The sequence below is a fragment of the Canis lupus genome, chromosome X, assembly GCF_011100685.1.
Source record: "Canis lupus familiaris isolate Mischka breed German Shepherd chromosome X, alternate assembly UU_Cfam_GSD_1.0, whole genome shotgun sequence".
Lineage (NCBI taxonomy): Eukaryota > Metazoa > Chordata > Mammalia > Carnivora > Canidae > Canis > Canis lupus.
The window spans coordinates 24672623-24696298 of NC_049260.1; the positions used below are offsets into that span (position 1 = coordinate 24672623).

Sequence of the window (23676 nt, forward strand, 5' to 3'; positions counted from 1 at the left end):
AAAGGGAGTAAGACTACTGGCTTCCAACTATGGAATATGGAACAGGTTATGGGAATAAAAAGGTACAACATAGGGAATAGTCAATGATATTGCAATAGCACTGTATGGTGACAGATGGTAGCTACACTTGTGGTGAGCATAGCATAACACAGAGATATATTATCACTATGTTGTACACCTGAAACTAATGTAACACTGTTAACTATACTCAAATAAAACAATAAACCCTGAAAGAATAAGAATAGACCCATTTCTTCTCTCTCTCTCTCTCTCTCTCTCTCTCTCTCTCTCTCTCTTTTGTACTTGGGTCAAGATCCTTACATAGGTGTATTCAGCATTAAAGTAACACCTACCTCTTTTCCTTATAAGGTTCCTTGTGATTAGATTGGGCCCACATGAATAATCCCAGCTAATATTACCATCTCTTGACCCTTAATTTAATCACATTAGTAATGTCTCTTTGAATAAATATTCACAAGTTATGGAGATTAGGATGTGGACATCTTTGGGGAGTTGGTATTCTTCCCTCTTACTCCTCACTGTTCCAAATCACTTGTCTTCATTGTAGAGGTTTGTGTGGGTGAGGGAGTGGTAGGAGCTGGGAGTATGTTTCATTGACTTCAGCTGAGCTTAAGTTTGTGCTTAAAAGGGTATATGGCTAAGCAGGCATCATAAGAGGAACTTTTAACATTATCCCTGAATTGAAGGAGTTTATATATCAAACTTCATGATAAATTAAATGAGTTACATTTTGTAAAGCAGTTATAACAGTGACTGAGCATAGTAAGATATATATATATATATATATATAATCTGTATATTTCACTTGTTAAATAGAGCCAAAAATATAGTGCCCACAAGGAAGGGAGTTTTTTGTTTTTGTTTTTGTTTTGTTTTTGTTTTTTTGAGGAATTAAGGAACTATATTTAGGACATAAAGCAGGTTTTACAAATACTACAAAAAAAGCAGCTTGGACATGAAAACCCTAAGAAGAAAGTAATTACCCGTGAGGAACTGGAACACAGGACACAGAGGATAAGGAAGGGAGTTTTAAGCAGAGAATGGATTTTGTGTGTGTGATATATCTTCTTAACTGAGAGAGCTGATGGGTTTTGTGAACTTCTTTTCTTGGGGTATATTAAACCTTCACTGTTGACTATCAGGAGGAAATGTTCCTTGGCAGGTTTGTCCAGTGGCGGTGATGACTATATATGGACTATACACTTGTCATATTTTTATGAGAATACCAACTTAAAATAAAGAATGAAATGTATTTACTGAAAAGTGACAGTACTAGTTAACGTCTTATTTATTTATTGAACACTTAACACTGTGTGCCAGATGCTACAGAGCATCAATGACATTTGCTCTAGGCTTTTAAAGTATAGTATGGTGAATTCTTCTGAGTATACAAATACTTATATGCAAAGTGGACTACATTGTGGCCTAAAGAAAATATAAATAAAGGTCTCCGAAGGATTATAAATGACTGTAATCACACATGTAAAGATGCCTTAGAGTAGATAATATTTGAAATGAGTTTTGATTACAAAGGTGAAAATTAGAGGCATTCCAGGCAAGGGCTTAATGTCACCTAAGATAGATAGAAAATCCGAGGATGAAAAGTCAAAAGCTTTGGCAAAGATTAAGGGTGTTGCACCTCTCATGGTAAGAGAGAGAATGGAAAAGTTCAATGTACCTTTCAGATCACATCCCATTGTGAGGGGGTTGTACTTAATTCTGTAGGAGGTAATGAATTTTGAAGAAGGAGATGTGTTATCCAGCCTACTTTTGAGAAAAATTGATTTGGCTGTCATATATTAAATAAACAGAATGGAGGTGAGATCAGAGGGAGGGGTAATAGTTAACAGCCCATTACCAAATGGCCTATGTGAGAAACAGTGAAAGTTTGGACTAGGAGAGTGGGAAAGAACGGGAAAGGAGGAGGTGGGTATGAGAAACATTTTGTAAAGCAGAATCCACATGATTTAGCATCTGATTAAGGAGGAAAGGGAGGGGCCCATAATGACTGGTTTCCTGCTTGGATGACTAGGATAATGTGGTATCAGAATAGAAACAGGAAATTGGGCAGATGATATATTCTGGTCTTTAACTGAATGGATTTAAGATACTACAAGAATTTTGAGGACAAGTGTTTCAAACCAGTACTTGAAAATGAGACTAGAAGTTTCAGAAAGAATGAAAGAAAGAGAAAGAGAAAGATATTTGGGAGTTTTTGTCTAAAACAACCATAGGATAGGGGAGGGGACAATTTAGCTCTTTGTTTTTATGAACTCATGTACTCTTTCTCATATCTGCTAAATGGTTGTCTAGGGGATCCCTGGGTGGCTCAGCAGTTTGGCGCCTGCCTTTGGCCCAGGGTGTGATCCTGGAGACCCGGGATCGAGTCCCACGTCGGGCTCCTTGTATGGAGCCTGCTTCTCCCTCTGCTTGTGTCTTTGCCTCTCTCTCTCTCTCTCATAAATAAATAAATAAATAAATAAATAAATAAATAAATAAATAAATAAATCTTAAAAATATAAAATAAATGGTTGTCTAACCTATATTTGAACTTTAAGTCCATGACATCCTGTGGCAGGCATTTCTGTTTGCATCATTCAGTGAGAAATTTATTCTTTATTCTGAGCTCGCCAAAGTTCCTTTCTTTTGAGCCAAGTTCTGTATCTTGGGACCCTACCCTAGAGCAATTACAGTTCTTCATTCTTACAAAAGCTCTTCTGATATTTTAAGAAAGCTATAACATCCCTGTTTAGCCTACTCTTCCAGTAATGCTAGGAGTGTAAATGGGGCTCAGAGGCGATGTAATATCTTTATGCCTTCTTTGGCTCAGATCCTTGCTAGAGTTTCCCAGATACAAATAAACACATAGAAAACACAAAACAAAATTTGAAGGAGTTCTAAGCTCAATAAATCTAACATGCAAAATTGAATTTAAAACCACCCTTACAGGAAAACATTAGGGTCTCCCTATGGACAGATGCCATGGGACACATATCTACCTCTGTCATCTCTCCCACTTCTTATGCTCCTATATTCTTTTATAGGCTAAACATCTCTAGTTCTCACAGTGATTCATTTAACATAGCTTCCAGTCACATCACTCTCCTTTAGTCTAACACACGGAGAAGAACAAGACTAGCCCCTCCCGTGGTCTAAATATTGTGATTTTTTAAAGCTAAAATCAGTTTGGATACATCCCCCAGATGGCTCATAGTCACATGCTGCCAGTGTTGTGGCAGCTGTTAATCTTTCGCAGCTGGCTATGTAACCAAATAGTGGCTCCTATCTTCATTGATGTTACATTTTGCCTTGTTATAGTTGACCATTAAATTGCATGATCTTTTAGATCCCAAATTGGTCATATTTATCAGGTTGTCTTCTATATTTCCATTTAGTACATTGTTCACAATGTAGAATGGTAAACAACTTATATTTAGAGTAGAGTCCTTTTGCCTAGGAGTACTCTTCAAGTTTAATAGTAAGTTGTCAAAGATCTGGAAAGGAGTTTGGAGGGAATGTCATTGAAATGGTATGGATATAAAGAGTACTTATTTATATGAAATGACACTGATGTTTTAACCTGCATTTACATATACATATGTGTGTATATATATATATATATATATAATATATATTTACTTACATATGTTATATATATGTAACACTATTTTTAGTGTTATATTTTTAGGGGTGCCTGGCAGGCTCTGTCGGAGTAGCTTGCAACTCTTGATCTGGGGATCGTGAGTTCAAGCTCCACCTTGGGTGTAGTTTACTTTAGAAAATAATACTATTTTTGTGTTAAGAGTTTGGGCTCTTGACTTGAGTTCAAATCCTGTTGAATTATTTACAATTTATTTCTTCTCTCTGAATCTGTTTCGTTAGGTATCAAAGAAGGATATTAATTTCTTCTTCCCAGGATATTGTGAAGGTTGAGGAGATAATGTGCATGAAACACTGAGTACCTTGTTTGGTACATAAAGTGCTTGGTTATTTCTCTCTGAAAGTCTGATTACAGAACAAAGACATCACATTTTTATGCTCTTTGCATTCATTTTGATATTGAAAAAAAATTATAGGATTAAATACTTGGGAAGAAGCTTCTAACATACATGGTCAGCATTCTGGGTTTCTTTCTTTCCTGAAAGTGACTTTTGATTTGCTCCACCTTCTTCCTATCCTTTATATAAGCAGTAAAACTTTAAGGGTAATCAGTGCCATGGGTGCAATCTAGAAATCTGTGGCCTTGGTGTCCTCACATTAGTGTTGTTACAAAAGCTAACCTACCATCATCTGTGACCCTCAAGACCCATCCCATTTATAATGAGTATTCCATTACCCATTTGTCCTGGCTCACCCTGAGTAGAGGATGTTCAAGAGATGGTGGGCACTTTCCTATTTCAGTGACTTCCCCCTTCCCCACCACTGTATACTTTAATGCTATTTTCTCATCAGCTGTACTTAATGTGATACTAAACCTACATCATTAGTTTTAGATGCAGTTTTCAATAATTCATCAATTGTGTATAACACTGTTCATCACACCATGTGCCTTGAGGTTTTAATTTTTTTAAGTTTTTATTTAAATTCCAGGTAGTGAACATACAATGTAATATTAGTTTCAGGTGTACAATATAGTGATTCCACACTCCCATACAATACCTGGTGCTCATCATAAGTGCACTCCTTATATTTTTCATTTTCTGGAGATTTGAAGAATTGCTTTATTTCAGATTGGTTAGGTGATTTTTGTAGATAGGTATAGAAATATCTATATAAGCTTTATGCCTGTCTTTTATTTCTTTGTTTTATTTATTTTTACAAAATATTTTATTTACTTATTTGAGAGAGTGGGGAGAGAGAGCACAAGTGCGGGGAGGAGCAGAGAGAGAGGGAGCAGCAGATTCCCCACTGATCAGGGTCCTGGGATCATGACCTGAGCCCAATGCAGATGCTTAACCGACTGAGCCACCCAGGAGCCCCTATTTCTTGGTTTTAAAAGTGTTGGTTGATAATCCTAAACCTGCATTTTCACTGCAGAGAGGAGAGAGCTGCTGTCTGTTTTTTCTCATGATTATTGCTCAAGGCCCCTTATTTCATTATATGCTTAGTTGTTTTTTTTTTTTTTCAATGAGCTGATCATTTTCCTTGGAATATTATTTTTGGGAATTTTCTGAGGCTTAGGATGAGGGAGAACTCTCCTAGAAAGGATTTCCTTTTGCATTGTTAGGTGTCTAACACGTGATACTCTGGGGTCAGTATAAGTGAAATTCATGGCTTGAGGTTTTTGAGGGACTCAGTAATATAAATTTATACTGTAAATCTACCTTATGGATGTGTAAGAATTTAAGGAAGGTCAAGTTTAGTATGTTTCATCATTTTCTTTTTTTTTTTTAACGCAAACTCAGTTTATTGAAAAGCCTCTACTATTTGTAGTAAGACAGTGAAGTGCTTTGTTTCCAGTCATTATCTTCCTCCCAGGTTTTACAGACTGATTCCCTCATTTTCCACAGCTCTTTTTTCTTCTTTTTTATTGGAGTTCAATTTGCCAACATATAGCATAACACCCAGTGCTCATCCCATCAAGTGCCCCCCCTCAGTGCCCGTCACCCAGTCACCCCCACCCCTGCCCACCTCCCTTTCTACCACCCCTTGTTCGTTTCCCAGAGTTAGGAGTCTTTCACATTCTGTCTTCCTTTCTGATATTTCCCACTCATTTTTCTCCTTTCCCCTTTATTCCCTTTCACTATTATTTATATTCCCCAAATGAATGAGACCATATAATGTTTGTCCTTCTCCGATTGACTTATTTCACTCAGCATAATACCCTCCAGTTGGGTATTTGTCGTTTCTAATGGCTGAGTAATATTCCATTGTATACATAGACCACATCTTCTTTATCCATTCATCTTTTGATGGACACCGAGGCTCCTTCCACAGTTTGGCTATCGTTTTCTTGAGGGTGTAGCCCTTAGCTTTACTGGATGGGGGTTCTCTACAGCACAGTATTTAACTGAGCCCCTTCTCCCCACACTTCCAATCCTGTGCCACCATTAAACTTAGGCTATAGCAATTGGTATCACTAGGTCCAGTAAATGCCCTCAGGGAAATATCCTATTTTCCACTTAATTCTTTGAGTTCTGGTTTTACTTAGATTCTGGCCTAGGAATCTTATGAAATATTTCATTTTGAGTGAAAAAAAACCCCATCTACTTCACCTTAGCACCATGCTCTACTTAAACACTTCCAAAGGTGATAGGGGTTTCCCTGATTTGAGGTTTGATAAATTGGCCAACTGTTGGTCTTAGGATCATGCTATAACTGTAAGTTTTTAGATTCACCTAAATGATTCTTAGCCATATAAGTCTTAGGGCACAGGTGAATTAGTCAGGAATTAATTTTAGGAGTCAAAATTTAAAAATATTAAGCCCATATTAATTATAGCTCACATATTTCAGTCTTTTATATTTTTGTTTCCTTTTTGTGCATAAACACAAATTTAATATTTATAACTTTTTATTTCTGTCAAAATAAATTTTTTAGTGCTGATTTTCCTGGTTTTCTGTTTATAAGTATCTGATTGAATTAAGGATTTTTTTATTTGAGTTTACCAAGCAAAGTACTTAAATCAAAGTCCAAAAGCTTATCTGTTTTGTTTCCTATAATTTTGGACAATAACTAGACATAATAGTTTCTTAATAAATATTTATTGAGTGAATGTGCAGAATAAATATACATTTATTATTAGTACTGATTTGTACATCAAATGCTTTTTCAGCCAGTAGACTATGGAGAAGTATTTCCTTTTTGAAGAAATGCTCAAATCCTGATATATCTTTCTTTTTAATACAGTATCTTTAATACAGCCTCTGAGTGTTTAAGGGTATTATTGAATATATGCCACTAATGCTTAACAGAAAATCTGTTAAATCTTAAGCATTGATATGTACTACCACACGTAATGTGTTTTCCCAACTAATGATGAAGAAAATATAACTCTCAGGATGAGAAAGTATACGGTCTCCTAAAGGTAGCCAGCTACATCTGACCTCCTCTTTAGAAGTTAACTACTTGTTGACTGATTTCAGATGGCTTAAAATGGAATAACTGGGAATATTAGAATCTAGGTCTATTAGATTTGCATTTTCCAGAAGCTAGCTCAGGCATATTTTCATGTCAACAGCAGATGTGCAACAGAGGAAGAAGAGATGTGTAAGTACCGATTCAAGCACCTGCTTCATGACTTATCACATCCCATTGGCCCAAGCAGGTCACATGGGAGACTGAGACTCAGAGTGGAGGTTACATGGCAAAGGGTATGGATATAGGCAGAAGTGAAGAACTGGGACCATTAATAAAACCAACCTACTATACAAGCCTAACTAATTGAATCTATTCTCATAAAATATGTCTGGCATTTCCACCATAACCTTCTGATCCCTTCTTTGAAACTGAATCTTAAAAGACAGTCTACCTTAAACACACACACATGTGCACATGTGCACATGCACACACACAGACTTTGTTCATTTTCTGCTTATCTTACACTTTGGTAGTGCAGTTCATTAGCTAAAATATTTCTGTAGAGACTAGCAAAAGAATAGCAGGCTTTTCATAGAAATACCACATGGAATGAACTTTGTGTTCAGTATACAAGAAAATATTATCCACATGGCATTTATCAAATAAAATTTGTGTGTGGACATTTTATTTACAAGCATACATTGCAAGAAAAGCACATATTTTAAAAATAAAAATGAGCTGATCATTCTACAAACATTCCAGTTGCCTATTATAATGAAATTGTGTGTTGTGTCATTCTTAAAGTAATGGAGATGGCATTTGCATATCAGTTTAATTGCTTTGGATTAAACATTGAAAGATGAGAGCCAAGAGAGTTTATTAAGCTGAAATGAGGGCAAATGATAAAAAAGTGATATTATGTCAACACTACATCTGGATATCTGTTGCCATTTCCATTTTAAATCCTAAATTGCAATGTTTCTTAAAATTATCATTGAATGTCTGTCTTGAAATATAATAAAAAATTAAAAGGTTAATGCATAAATTGTGCCTGATAAATACAATTTGATTTGCAAACCAAGCTAGTTTTCTCTACCATGTTAATATTTCTTTGTTCTTAATGTACTAGACTGTAAGCTTTTGAAGGATATATTGTCTCATTTACTTCTGTGTTTTAAGGGCTTTGACATAGTCTGTCCTGAAATAGGGGCTCAATAAATGTGTGTGAATAAATGAATGAATGAATGAATGCATATATGCAAGGTATGGCGACCCCCTCATATCCACTATTAAGCATTTTAGGTGAATGGTTGGGCACTGCTGGTTTTGATTGGTCTTCTTCCTCTTTTCCTCCGGGAATCATCATTCATTAAATACATAAAGTCCTTCAACCATCTACAGTGAAGTAGGCTAAATGGAGTGGAGCATGTGCCAGGCAACTTCTTTTGTAAATCAAGGAGTGTCCTGTTAGGATGTGATTTGGGGCTTATATTAGAAACTATGATTTGTTTGCTGTATCCACAGCATCATAAAACTGATCTCACATTATTTTATAAATCAACGATAATGCGTAACTCATTTATTTGCATTAGAGAATGAGCACCACTTCTAAGTGTCCCTGTTCCTTACCAGAGTTATTTCACATTTGCCAGATTGCCTGTATTGTTAGATCATCTAAAACATTCCCTTTAAATGTGGTGAGAATAACTCCAACATTTCAGTTATTCTGGAGAATTTATTTTATGGAATATCTAAGCAGCTTACAAATACTGTCTTCTTTAATCCTTACAACAACTATGTAAAAAAGTTTCCACTGACCATCTCCAATTTGCAGATGAAGAAATTGAGGCACAGAGAGGTTAAGTGACTTACCCACAGCCCTACACCTAGCAAGCACCAGGACCAGGTTTTGAAATTAGACGGTGTGGCTCCAGAGAGTTGTGATGAGTGCATAGGTTAAAGTTTTCCTAAGGCCCCTGAAAATGAAGTATTTTATATGATACATCTATTTGGTTGCTGTTGGTTTAAATATTTAATTGTGGTAAGAAAAAAAAAAACCTCACAACATAAAATTTACCAGCTAACCCATTTTTATGTATACAGTTCAGTAGTATTAGGTGTGTTCACACTGTTGGATATCAAATCTCTAGAACTTTCTCATCTTTTAAAACTGCAAAAATTCTCACTGACCAATAATTCCCTATTTTCTACCATCTGCTTTTAATTCCTGTCATCCCAAACCTAGTACCCCAATCTAATAAAACTCCATCAGACTACTATCACATGATATAATAAGAGCTAAACAGAAACAGGAAAACACTGTTTTATTTGCATAGATGAGTGTATGCCCAGAATGCAAAACTTTTAAGAAATACAAATGCACAAGAAATGGGGTAAGGAGAGTCTTACTCATTTTTCTTCTTGTTGTTCATCAGTTTGGCTTTAAAATTTTGTAGAAGAAATTTTTTCTGCTCTGTTATATTTCATCAGAATGACCTATGACTGGGTCGTAACTTTAGGAATATTTTCTTGGTTTAAAGCCAAGAAAACAAAAAAAACTGCATTTAATTTTCTTGTTTCTTACATGTATCATTTTAACCTCTGCTTAAAGAGAAATTACATTTAAATACTACTATTGTGTATATCAGATTTTTACAATAATAATTCCCATTCACTATTCTTTTGATGTTTTAAAAAGACTATTGTGGCATTCAATACACAGAATATAAATATGTATTACATATATTTAGGATTATACATATATAGCAAATTTTTAATCAAATAAAAATACTAATGCTATAAAGTTCATGCAAAGTTATACAATCTATGTTTGAAAAAATAAAAATCTGAAAAGGATTCTTATATCAAAGTACATTTTCAATTCTTATTTTTCTTTATACTTACTACTATATTTGATCCATAAATAATCTTTTGAAAGAGTTTGAAGGGGGCTGTAATAAGGGATGCTACAGAAATAGATTCCAGAGCAATGGTAAAGCATTACACTACGAGCACAGAATGGAAAGGAGGTTCCACTTAAGGTCTCCACCAAAACATGGGAGCAAGGAACAATCCAGCACATCAGGAGCACCAGTGGTTTAAATGCCGCCAAAGTCACAACTGTGAATGGGGAAATGGTAGAAAATTGTAAGACAGACAAGCCAAACCTAGGTCAAAAAAGACCTCAAATAGCCAAACAAAATAGTTTGAATTTAATTCTATATAGTATGCCATGCAGGGAAAGGTATTTGGCAATGCATTGTGACACCTGATGAAATGTCACAGATGAAAATGTTTTATTGGAAATCTATTTGCTAATGTTAGGACACATTCTGCCCCCTACTTTTTCATAGTGTTACCTTACATTTGGTTGTTTGGTTGTTAAGAAGAAAGTCTGACTCTACCTCAGAAACTAATAATATACTATATGTTAATTAATTAAATTGAAGTAAGATTAAATTTTAAAAAAGAAGGAAGTCTGAGAACTTCTCTAAGAATCCCTCAAAACCCATAAACCCAATGGAAGTAGTTAGGGGTAAGAGTATGCAGATAGATTTTGTTCTTAAAAGTATTTAAAACTACTTGGTAATTAATTCAGTTACTTTCTGAATTATTCTAACACCAAACAATCAAGACACTGGTAGGCTCAGGGAAGTGATGAATGCCATCATACATAAGCATGCAAAATGAAAGATGTTTACCAATCATCTAAGTGGATGTCTGAAATAGCAAATATTACAATAAAATAAAGTCTTTTAACAAAAGCAAATGTTTAACAAATATATTTTATTTATTTTTATTGGTGTTCAATTTGCCAACATATACAATAACACCCAGTGCTCATCCCATCAAGTGCCCCCCTCAGTGCCCATCACCCAGTCACCCCCACCCCCCGCCCACCTCCTTTTCTACCACCTCTTGTTCGTTTCCCAGAGTTAGGAATCTCTCATGTTCTGTCTCCCTTTCTGATATTTCCCACTCATTTTTCTCCTTTCCCTTTTATTCCCTTTCACCATTTTTTATATTCCCCAAATGAATGAGACCATATAATGTTAACAAATATATTTTATGATGTTTCCAATAGCTCATTCTTTTCAAGCAAACTTCGATTCCAAAAACTCCTGAAGGTGACATTTTTGTCACCTAAATAAGTATTCTATTTTATTTTTTAAAAGATTTATTTATTTGAGGAGGGGAGAAGCAGATTCCCTGCTGAGGGCAGGGCTCTGCCTCAGGACCCTGAGATCATGACCTGACCAGAAAGCAAGAGTCGAATGATTAACCAACTGAGCCACTCAAGTGCCGCTACATATAAGTGTTTTAAAAGTATTATCCACATTTATGAATTCACTTAAATTGGGGAGGAAGGGGTTTTAATGTAGCCATTAAGTTTCTTACTGTACACTGCTATCATAAAATATACTGTTTATGAGCTGCAGAAATCATTTTAAATTAGCAGCTATATTAAAGATATTTTCATATCACAATTATTTATTCTTGTCTCTATAATTCCCTGTTGTAGTTTGTTTCACCAGTTCATCTAAACTTCACAATTTTCATTTACTTGTCCATTATAAGTCAAGAAACTTTTGCCTTTTCTCTCTTGTGATTATTATCTTGTCTGATGGGGACAAAATAATTGAGACAGAATAGAGGAGCAAGAGGCAGATAGCAGGTGCATTTGTATATTATGAAATGTTTGCAAAATAATAAGCACCACATGAATAATGCATTTGAATAATATTGTCTGGCAAATGATATTGAGTCATATATCCAAATCATTCCTCAATTACTGAAGAACGAAATTACAAGTGCCTAATGCATCCAGTTTTATCAGACAGAGAGAGAATTCAAAATGTGGGGCATCTAGGTAGAGTAAAAAGGCTACTGTTTATTTAATAGAGGATTAAAATCTCTATATCTATATATATATGTCTATAGCTGTACCTATATCTATGTACTTTGAAAATCTCAAAGATGTGTACATGTATAATTTATACATTTAAAAGTCTAGTGTGGTTTTTTTTGAATAATTAAGTTCCTGTGGCATATTTGCTGTTGATTCCAAGGTTGGCTTTTATGTAATGTAACAATACTGTTATTTGGACTAACATTATTTTTATAGTTTATTTTAAGCATAAATACTTATGTTTATTTCTTTCAAATATTTGCTATTTATATTAAAATACTTCAATTTCAATATTTAATGTCTTACATTAACCTTGACAATAAACTTAACAAGTGATTATTCCTATTCATAGTTTACAGATAAAGAAATGGAGACTCAGTGAAGTTAGGAAATAGGCTTAAAGTTGACAAATTGCAGAGCTGGGATATTGACCTGATGGTGGTTAACATCAAAGTCCATCCATTCATTTGTTTTTTCATTAAACCATTTCCCTGTTTTTATATCAAAAGCACTAGGTTGTGCTTCTGTATGGTTTGTATACCCAGCAGTTCAAATACTGAGACATTAAAGACGAAGTAAAAATTCAGAAACCCTTTGCTTCAATGTTTTTGTCTTGCTTTTTTAGAAACAGAAAGAAAAGTGATGTAAGATCTAGGATTCTGGAGTAGTTGATGTGCTTCTCTTCATTTTACCTTTTGACTGGTTTGCTGTCTGCTCACTAAGTGGATGTAGCTGAGCTGTCTGGGCGACTGCAGTTGCCACAGCCACTGGGCCCTGCAAAATTCTCAACTGTACCTGCTGCTTGGGCTGTGGCTGTGAGGCAGGGGACAGCTGTACTGTTTGCCCAGGATGGCTCTGCTCCGATGTTTTCTGGCTCTCCACAGAGCCTAAAGGCACCACCACTGCTGCCTGGGGCTGCAGAAAACTTCCTGCTCCAGGGAGGTTAAGGACAATGTCTTGCTGAGCAGATGAGGCTGCTCTCTGACCAGATGAACCTTCTGCACTTGAACCCTGTGGCACTGGCTGCTGAGGACAGGAAGTTGTGGGCTGTTGACTAGAAGTAGTGGGTTGCTGAGGTTGTTGTGGAATCAACTGATAAAGCCACTGTTGCTGAGGCTGCTGCTGGGTGTTCAAAAGGAGAGAACTTTCTGGAAGCTGGAGTACAGTTACTGGCCTAATATTTGAGGCAATTTTTAAAATAAATTGAACACCTACTTGAGAAGGAGCCTGTGGTGGCTGAGCTCCCGAAGGCAGGCTACTGGGCTTGGTTCCCGAAGGAGCTGTGGTCCCAGAGGTAGAGCCTTGCCCAGAACCAGATCCACTCCCCAAAGCCTGGACTCCATAACGAGGGCCCACCACTTTGATGATGTTTTGGCCACTGGAGTCGGCTGTGACTGAGGTGGCCGGGCCGCTTTGTGATGAGCTGGTAGACAAAGAGGTTGCAGGATATGTGCTAACTCAATTCACTTCCACAGATGATTTCTGGGAAGGGACAAGACACTGGGTGGTTAGGGTTTTTTGCGATTAACTGGTAGTTGAAAATGTGGCTGGAGGAAGAGTCCAAACGTGAATCACATCTGTAGATGGTTTCTGGGAGCTGGCTGTGACTTGGGGTGCCAGGGTTCTTTGTGATGAGCTGGTAGTGGACAGAGCAGAGGCAGGAACCATGCTAACTCAAACCATATCCATAGAAGATTTCTGGGAGCTGGTTGTGACTTGGGGGGCCAGGGTTCTTTGTGATGAGTTGACAATAGACAAAGTGGCTGGAGGAAGTGTGCTAACTCAAATCACATCTGTAGATGATTTCTGGGAGCTGGCTGTGACCTTGGGGGAAGGGTTTTTTGTGATGAGCTTATAGTACACAAAGTGGCTGGAGGAAGTGTGCTAATTTGATTCACTTCCATAGAGGATTGCTGGGGGCTGGCCGTGACCGGGGTGGCCAGAGTTCTTAGTGATGAGCTGGTACTGTGCGAAATGGCTGAGGAAGCATGCTCACACGAATGACTTCCACAGAAGGTTTCTGGTAGCTGGCAGTGCCTTCGGTGGCCAGAGTTCTTTGTGATGAGCTGCTGGTGGACAGAGATGCTTCAGGATGTGTGCTAACTCGAATCATTTCAGTAGATGATTCCTGGGTGCTGGCTGGGACTTTGGGGGCCAGCGGTCTTTGTGATGAGCTGGTAGTGGATGAAGTGCCTGGAGGAAGCACACTAACTCGAATCGCATCCACAGAGGGTTTCTGGGAGCTGGTGGTACCTTGTGAGGCCAGTGGTCTTTGTGATGAACTGGTAGTGGACAAAATGGTTGGAGGAAGCGAGCTAACTCGAATCTCTTCTGTAGAAGATTTCTGGGAGCCGACTGTGACTATGGGGGCCAGCGGTCTTTGTGATGAGCTGTTAGTTGATGAAGTGCCTGGAGGAAGCACTCTAACTTGAATTGCATCCACAGAGGGTTTCTGGGAGCTGGCAGTGCCTTGCATGGCCAGAGGTCTTTGGGATGAATTGGGAGTACACAAAATGGATGGAGGAAGCGTGCTAACTCGAATCACATCCGTAGATGATTTCTGGGAGCTAGCTGTGGCTTTGGGGTCTACTGCTCTTTGTGATGAGCTGGTAATGGATGAAGTGGTGGCAGGAAGTGTGATATCTCGAAACACTCCCGAAGCTGATTCCTGGGAGCTGGCTGTTACTTTGGAGGCCAGCGGTCTTTGTGATGAGCTGGTAGTTGATGAAGTGGCTGGAGGATGCACTCTAACTTGAATTGCATCCACAGAGGGTTTCTGGAAGCTGGCAGTGCCTTGTGTGGCCAGAGGTCTTTGGGATGAACTGGTAGTAGACAAAATGGTTGGAGGAAGCTTGCTACCTTGAATCACTCCTGTAGATGATTTCTGGGAACTGGCTGTTACTTGGGGGGCCAGTGGTCTTTGTGATGAGTTGGTAATGGATTCAGTGGCAGCAGGAAGTGTGATATCTCGAAACACTTCCGAAGCTGATTCCTCGGAGCTGGCTGTGACTTTGGGGGCCAGCGGTCTTTGTAATGAGCTGGTAGTTGATGAAGTGGCTGGAGGAAGCACACTAACTCGAATTGCTTCCACAGAGGGTTTCTGGGAGCTGGCGGTGCCTTGCATGGCCAGAGGTCTTTGTGATGAGCTTGTAGTGGACAAAATGGTTGGAGGAAGCGTGCTATCTTGAATCACTCCTGTAGATGATTTCTGGGAACTGGCTGTGACTTGAGGGGCCAGCCATCTTTGTGATGAGCTGGTACTAGATGAAATGGCTGGAGGATGCACTCTAACTTGAATTGCATCCACAGAGGGTTTCTGGAAGCTGGCAGTGCCTTGTGTGGCCAGAGGTCTTTGTGATGAACTGGTAGTAGACAAAATTGTTGGAGGAAGCGTGCTATCTTGAATCACTCCTGTAGATGATTTCTGGGAACTGGCTGTGACTTTGGAGGCCAGCGGTCTTTGTGATGAGCTGGTAGTGGATTCAATGGCGGCAGGAAGTGTGATAACTTGAAACACTTCCGAAGCTGATTCCTGGGAGCTGGCTGTTACTTTGGGGACCAGCGGTCTTTGTAATGAGCTGGTCGTTGATGAAGTGGATAGAGGAAGCACACTAACTCGAATTGCTTCCACAGAGGGTTTCTGGGAGCTGGCGGTGCCTTGCATGGCCAGAGGTCTTTGTGATGAGCTGGTAGTGGACAAAATGGTTGGTGGAAGCGTGCTACCTTGAATCACTTCTATAGATGATTTCTGGGAACTGGCTGTTACTTGGGGGATCAGCGGTCTTTGTGATGAGCTGGCAGTGGATGAAGTGGCTGAAGGAAGCATACTAACTCGAATCGCTACCACAGAGGTTTTCTGGGTGCTGGCAGTGCCTTGCGTGGCCAGGGGTGTTTCTGACGAGCTGGTAGTGGTCAAAATTGTTGGAGGAAGACTGCTAATTCGAATCATAGCCGTAGGTGATTTCTGGATGCTGGCTGTGACTTTGGGGGCCAGCAGTCTTTGTGATGAGCTGGTAGTGGATGAAGTGCCTGGAGGAAGCACACTAACTCGAATCGCATCCACAGAGGGTTTCTGGGAGCTGGTGGTGCCTTGCATGGCCAGTGGTCTTTGTGATGAACTGGTAGTGGACAAAATGGTTGGAGGATGCGTGCTATCTTGAATCACTTCTGTAAATGATTCCTGGGAGCTGGATGTTACTATGGGGGCCAGCGGTCTTTGTGATGAGCTGGTAGTCGATGAAGTGCCTGGAGGAAGCACACTAACTCGAATTGCTTCCACAGAGGGTTTCTGGGAGCTGGTGGTGCCTTGCGTGGCCAGAGCTCTTTGTGATGAACTGGTAGTAGACAAAATGGTTAGAGGAAGCGTGCTATCTTGAATCACTTCTGTAGATGATTCCTGGGAGCTGGATGTTACTATGGGGGCCAGCGGTCTTTGTGATGAGCTGGTAGTCGATGAAGTGACTGGAGGAAGCACTCTAACTCGTATTATATCCACAGAGGGTTTCTGGGAGCTGGCAGTGCCTTGCGTGGCCAGAGGTGTTTGTGACGAGCTGGTAGTGGTCAAAATGGTTGGAGGAAGAGTGCTAATTCGAATCATAGCCGTAGATGATTTCTGGGAGCCAGCTGTGAGTTTGGGGGCCAGTGGTCTTTGTGATGAGCTGGTAGTCGATGAAGTGGCTGGAGGAAGCACACTAAATCGAATCGCATCCACAGAGGGTTTCTGGGAGCTGGTGGTGTCTTGAATGTCCAGAGGCATTTCTGATGAGCTGGTAGTGGACAAAATGGTTGGAGGAAGAGTGCTAATTCGAATCATAGCCGTAGATGATTTCTGGGAGCCAGCTGTGAGTTTGGGGGCCAGTGGTCTTTGTGATGAGCTGGTAGTCGATGAAGTGGCTGGAGGAAGCACACTAACTCGAATCGCATCCACAGAGGGTTTCTGGGAGCTGGTGGTGCCTTGCATGGCCAGTGGTCTTTGTGATGAACTGGTAGTGGACAAAATGGTTGGAGGATGCGTGCTATCTTGAATCACTTCTGTAAATGATTCCTGGGAGCTGGATGTTACTATGGGGGCCAGCGGTCTTTGTGATGAGCTGGTAGTCGATGAATTGGCTGAAGGAAGCACTCTAACTCGAATCGCATCCACAGAGGGTTTCTGGAAGCTGGCGGTGCCTTGCATGGCCAGAGGTCTTTGTGATGATCTGGTAGTAGACAAAATGGTTGGAGGAAGCATGTTATCTTGAATCACTTCTGTAGATGATTTCTGGGAGCTGGCTGTTACTTTGGGGGCCAGCCGTCTTTGTGATGAGCTGGTAGTCGATGAAGTGGCTGGAAGGAAGCACACTAAATCGAATCGCATCCACAGAGGGTTTCTGGGAGCTGGTGGTGTCTTGAATGTCCAGAGGCATTTCTGATGAGCTGGTAGTGGACAAAATGGTTGGAGGAAGAGTGCTAATACGAATCATAGCCGTAGATGATTTCTGGGAGCCGGCTGTGAGTTTGCAGGCCAGTGGATTTTGTGATGAGGTGGTAGTCGATGAAGTGGATGGAGGAAGCACACTAACTCGAATCACATCCACAGAGGGTTTCTGGGAGCAGGGGGTGCCTTCCATGGCCAGAGGTCTTTGTGATGAACTGGTAGTGGACAAAATGGTTGGAGGAAGTGTGCTATCTTGAATCACTTCTGTAGACGATTTTAGGGAACTGGCTGTGATTTGAGGAGGCACCTGTCTTTGTGATGAGCTGATAGTCGATGAAGTGGCTGGAGGAAGCACACTAACTCGAATCACTTCCACAGAAGGTGTTTGGGCGCTGCTGGTGCCTTGCGAGGCCAGAGGTCTTTGTGAGGAGGTGGTAGTGGACACAATGGTTGGAGGAAGAGTGCTAACTCGAATCATAGCCATGGATGATTTCTGGGAGCTGGCTGTGACTTTGGGGGCCAGTGGTCTCTGTGATGAGCTTGTAGTGGATGATGTGGTTGCCGGAAATGTGATAATTCGAATCACTTCCGTAGTTGATTCCTGGAAGCTGCCTGTCACTTTGGGAGCCAGCGGTCTTTGTGATGAGCTGGTCATGGAAGTGGTGTCTGGAGGAAGCAAACTATCTCGAATTGCTTCCACAGAGGGTTTCAGGGAGCTGGCGGTGCCTTGCATGGCCAGAGGTCTTTTTGATGAACTGGTAGTGGACAAAATGGTTGGAGGAAGCGTACTACCTCGAATCCCTTCTGTAGATGATTTCTGGGAACTGGCTGTGACTTGAGGGGCCAGCTCTCTTTGTGATGAGCTTCTAGTCGATGACGTGGCTGGAGGAAGCACTCTAACTTGAATTACATCCACAGAGGGTTTCTGGAAGCTGGTGGTGCCTTGCGTTGCCAGAGGTCTTTGTGATGAGCTGGTAGGGGACAAAATGGTCGGAGGGAGCGTGCTAATTGGAATCACTTCCGGAGCTGATTCCTGGGAGCTGGCTGTAACTTTGGGGGCCAGCGGTCTTTGTGATGAGCTGGTAGTGGATGAAGTGGCTGGAGGAAGCACACTAACTGAAATCGCTTCCACAGGTGGTTTCTGGGAGCTGGCGGTGCCTTGCGTCGCCAGAGGTCTTTGTGATGAGCTGGTAGTGGAAAAAGTGGCTGGAGGAAGTGTGCTAACTTGCATCCCTTCTGTAGATGATTTTTGGGAACTGACTGTGAGTTGGGGGGCCACTGCTCTTTGTGATGAGCTGGTAGTGGATGAAGTGGCTGCAGGAAGTGTGATAACTCGAAACACTTCCGAAGGTGATTCCAGGGAGCTGGCTGTTACTTTGGGGGCCAGCGGTCTTTGTGATGAGCTGCTAGTGGATGTAGTTGCTGGAGGATGCACTCTAACTCGAATCGCCTCCATAGAGGGTTTCTGGAAGCTGGCGGTGCCTTGCATGGCCAGAGGTCTTTGTGATGAGCTGGTAGTGGACAAAATGGTTGGAGGAAGCGTGCTACCTTGAATCACTGCTGTAGATGATTTCTGGGAACTGGCTGTTACTTTGGGGGCCAGTGGTCTTTGTGATGAGCTGGTAGTGGATGAAGTGGCTGGAGGAAGCACACTAACTCGAATCGCACCCACAGAGGGTTTCTGGGAGCTGGCTCTGTCTAGGGCGGCCAGTGGTCTTTCTGATGAGCCGGTAGTGGATGAAGTGGCTGCAGCAAGCACACTAACTCGAATCACTTCTGTAGATGATTTCTGGGATCTGTCCATGACTTCAGGAACCAGCTTTCCTTCTGATAAACTGGTGGTGGACAAAGTGCCTGGAGGAAGCACAGTTACTCGAATCAATTCCATAGTGGGTTTCTGGGAGCTGGCGGTGCCTTGCATGGCCAGCGGTCTTTGTGATGAGCTTGTACTGGACAAAGTGGCTGGAGGAAGCGTGCTATCAGGAATCACTTCTGTAGATGATTTCTGGGAGCTGGCTGTGACTTTGTGGGTCAGGGTTCTTTGTGATGAGCTGGTTGCAGACATGGTGGCTGCAGAAAGTGTGATAACTGGTATCACATCCTTCGATGACTTCTGGGAGTCGGCCGTTTCTTGGGTGGCCAGGTTTTTTTGTGACGAGCTGGTAGTGGATGAAGTGGCTGCAGGGAGGGTGCTAACTCGAATCACTTCCGTAGCTGACTCCTGGGAGCTGGCTGTGACTGTGGGGGCCAGTGGTCTTTGTAATGAGCTGGTAGTGCATGAAGTGTCTGCAGGAAGCACACTAATTCGAATCGCTTCTGTAGATGATTTCTGGGAGCTGGCCATGACTTCGGGGACCAGGTTTCTTTCTGATGAACTGGTGGTGGAGAAAGTGGCTGAAGGAAGCACACTAAGTCGAGTCACTTCCATAGAGGGTTTCTGTGAGCCTGCAGTGCCTTGGGGGGCCAGAGGTCTTTGTGATGAGCTGGTAGTGGACAAAGAGGCTGGAGGAAGCATGGTAACTCGAATCACATCCGTAGATGATTTCTGGGATCTCGTTGTGACTTTGGGGGCCAGGGTTCTTTGTGATGAGCTGGTAGCAGACAGGGTGGCAGCAGGAAGTGTGCTAACTCGAATCACTTCTGTAGATGATTTCTGGGAACTGCCTGCGACTTGAGGGGCCAGCGGTCTTTGTGATGAGCTGGTAGTGCATAAAGTGGCTGCAGGAAGTGTGATAACGCGAATCGCCTCTGTAGCTGATTCCTGGGAGCTGGCTGTGACTTTGGGGGCCAGCGGTCTTTGTAATGAACTGGTAGTGCATAAAGTGGCTGCAGGAAGCACACTAACTCGAATCCCTTCTGTAGATGATTTCTGGGAGCTGGCCATGACTTGGTGGACCAGGTTTCTTTCTGATGAACTGGTGGTGGACAAAGTGGCAGGAGGAAGCGCACTAACTCGAATCACATCCGTAGATGATTTCTGGGAGCTGGCTGTGACTTTGGGGACCAGCGGTCTTTGTGATGAGCCCGTAGTGAATGAAGTGGCTGCAGGAAGTGTGCTACCTTTAATCACTTCCATAGATGATTCCTTGGAGCTGGCTATGACTTGGGGGGCCAGTGGTCTTTGTGACAAGCTGGTAGTGGATGAAGTGGCTGCAGGAAGCACGCTATCTCGAATCACTTCCATAGAGTGTTTCTCAGAACCGGTGATGCTTTGGCTGGCCAGTGTTCTCTGTGTTGAGATGGCAGTAGAGTAAATGGCTGCAGGAAGTGTGATAACTTGTATCACATCCTTCAATGATTTTTGGGATCCGGCTGTGTCTTGGTGTGCCAGGTTTTTTTGTGATGCACTTGTGGTCAACAAAGTGGCTGGAGGAGGCACGCTAACTCGAATCACTTCCATAGAGGGTTTCTGGAAACCAGCGGTGCCTTGGCTGGCCAGGGTTCTCTGCGTTGAGCTTGTAGTGGAGTAAGTGGCTGCAGCAAGTGTGATAACTGGTATCACACCCATCGATGATTTCTGGGAGCCAGCTGTGTCTTGGGTGGTTAGGTATTTTTGTGATGAGCTGGCTGTGGATGAAATGGCTGCAGGGAGGGTGCTAACTCGAATCACCCCCATAGATGATATCTGGGAGCTGGCTGTGACTTGAGTGGCCAGGGTTCTTGGTGATGAGCTGGTAGTGGGTGAAGTTGCTGGAGGAAGCACGCTAACTTGAATCACCTCCATAGAGGTTTTCTGGGAACCAGTGGTGCCTTGCGTGGCCAGGGTTCTCTGTGTTGAGCTGGTAGTAGAGTAAGTGGCTGTAGGATGTGTGATGACTGGTATCACATCCATCGATGATATCTGGGAGCCGGCCATGTCTTGGGTGGCCAGGTTTTTTTGTGATGAGCTGGTAATGGATGAAGTGGCTGCAGGGAGCGTGGTAACTCGAATCACTCCCATAGATGACTTCTGGGGGCTGGCTGTGACTTGAGTGACCAGGGTTCTTGGTGATGAGCTGGTAGTAGACAGGGTGGCTGCCGGAAGTATGGTAACTCGATTCACTTCCACAGAGGTTACCTGGGAATTACCTATGTCCTCAGTGGCCCTGGTTCTTTGTGGTGAGCTGACAGTAGACAGGATTGCTACAGGAAATGTGCTAACTGGATTCACTTCCAGAGATGATACCTGGGAAAGACCTGGTAGCTTAGAAGCAAGAACAGGAGATGGAGATTTAAGAAAGCTGCTTCCTTGCAATGGAGTAAAACTGTCACCTGACAAATTCTTTCCTGAGCTCGAGGGAAGTTTGATGGTTGTAGATGGATGTCTGACTCCCTTCCCCAGGACTGAAGACTGAAAGGACAAGATCTTAGGCTGTTCTGTTTCTTTCTCTGGAGGAAGTCTGCTGGGGCTGGCTGATCCACTGGAGCTGTATGATGACGTGGTGACCGGACACTGGGCCTTCTGATGGACCAAGACCTCTGACTGAATGATTACAACCTCAGTATCACTCTTGGACCCAGGAAGCACATTATTTGAATGGTCATCTGTGGAAGGGTGTGGAGGAGACATCGGTCTCTCATTTCTGACTTTTTTACGTCGCTTTCTTTTTCCAGAGATAAGTGGATCATTTAGCGACTTCATGAAGGTTGCCTTTGTTGTCTGAGACTCATCACCACCTTCATATCCAAATACAGAATCATCTTTTACCTCATGGGCTGGCAAGACTGTTGATTTTGAGTTATCATATTTAACAAACTTCTCCCATTTGACATATTTCTGCACATCCACTTCAGAAGGGATGGCCAAGTCACAGGGTCTCTGTTTCCACGTATCTACAGAATAATCTGCTTTAGAAATTATGAAGTCAGAATTCTCACTTGTTTTACTTTCTTTGCTTTTTTTGAAAGAAGTCAATACTCTCAGCTCAGGAGGAGGTAGGTATTGAGACAGCTCCTGCTGGCGAGTCAGAGAGGGTGCGGAATACCTCCTGAAGCTCCTTTTCATCGGGCGAGTGTTCATCTTCTGCTTGTTATAGAGCAGCCTGTTTGCAGCGCAGGCTACTGACAGAGAAGGGTCAAGACACAGGGGTTCGGCGGTGGCCAAGATCAGCTGGCTCTCAAGCAACAGTTTCTCTTCCTCGGTCCACTGCTGGCCGTCGCTGGTTATGGACTGCATGTCGCAGGCTAAGGTCTGCATCGTGGGGCGCAGGAGAACGTGCCTGGTCTGGTAGCCGGCAGGCTCCCCGTGGCTGCACTGCCTGTAGTCCCGTACCTGTGCTATGACACACCCACAGTGGAAAATGTTAACCTGAGATTGTTCCAGGAGATCCACCAGGGCAGGAGGCAACTCTTCAGCATCCAGGTATTCGAGCAGCTCGCCTTCCTCGTAAGGCAGCCGAATGGTCTCCGAGCAGGAGCCCTGCTTCCCCTCCAGCATCAGCGAATATCCCTCCCCTCCTGGGTGTAGGTTGACCACTAAACACGCCAACGACTCTCTCCTAACCAGCTTCTCTAACAAGTTCGCGTTGCTTCTCAGTTCCTCCGTAGCCTCGGGCTCTTTCCCACACTCTTCCACGTAGATGTCATAGAGCTTTTCAAACAGAGAGGCTGCCCCACTCGACGAGCATTTCCTTTTAGGAGGCCTCTGCTGGGCACTCGCGATGACATAGTCCGCACGGTCCAGAGCTCGTTCTACGGCCTGCTGCATCGTGCTGCAAAAGGGGTCCTACAAAGAAGAGAAAACCCACGCGCCCTGAGGCCTCTACTTACCGTCTCTCACGTCAGAGTCTCACAAGCGCCGCAACTACACAGTGGGAGCCACCACTAGTTTAACTTAAAAATTGATACTAAGAAACCCGCCAACAAGAAAGTAACATACGGAATTTTCACAAGTCCCCTCAAATACCTGTATCTGGATAGGCTGAAGCCTCTGCACCGGGCCTTTCCTCAGTCCGCCTCGCGTCGTTGCCCTCGATTAGGCCGGAAGTCGACGCGGAGGGGTCAAGCTACACTGCGTTTTGTGCGCCTGCGTGTTCCCTCGGGCAGCACCTTCCGCCTCCTTGGCGGTGTCGCGTTCAGTGGTATGCACTTCCTGTTGTGGTGCGTGCACTTCCTGTTGTGGTGCGTGCACTTCCTGTTGTGGTGCGTGCACTTCCTGTTGCCGAGCTGGGCCCCGCGTCTTCGCACAGCCAATGTGGTTCTGCAGGATAATAACAGAAACCATTTCTTGAAAGTGATGCAGTGTTTCTCTTTACTTTGTTCTCATAAATCAAAGAACAAAGAAAAATCACACTTGTAAATATGTCCTTTCTTCCTTTTCTTTGCATTTTTT

At 42.3% G+C, this 23676-nt stretch overlaps 2 protein-coding genes across 3 annotated transcripts in view; one reads left to right on the plus strand and one right to left on the minus strand.

Annotated features, from left to right (window-relative positions):
- IL1RAPL1 (interleukin 1 receptor accessory protein like 1) overlaps positions 1–23676 on the plus strand; it is a 1348418-nt gene that overhangs the window by 759614 nt on the left and 565128 nt on the right. The window lies entirely within an intron of this gene.
- LOC102153942 (transcription factor SPT20 homolog) lies at positions 10991–23059 on the minus strand. The gene is made up of 3 exons (XM_038587124.1): positions 21532–23059; positions 19821–19911; positions 10991–13344 (listed from the first exon to the last, which is right to left on the minus strand). The coding sequence occupies exons 1-3, from the start codon at positions 23050–23052 to the stop codon at positions 12602–12604; spliced, it is 2355 nt and encodes a 784-aa protein (XP_038443052.1). The 5' UTR covers positions 23053–23059; the 3' UTR covers positions 10991–12601.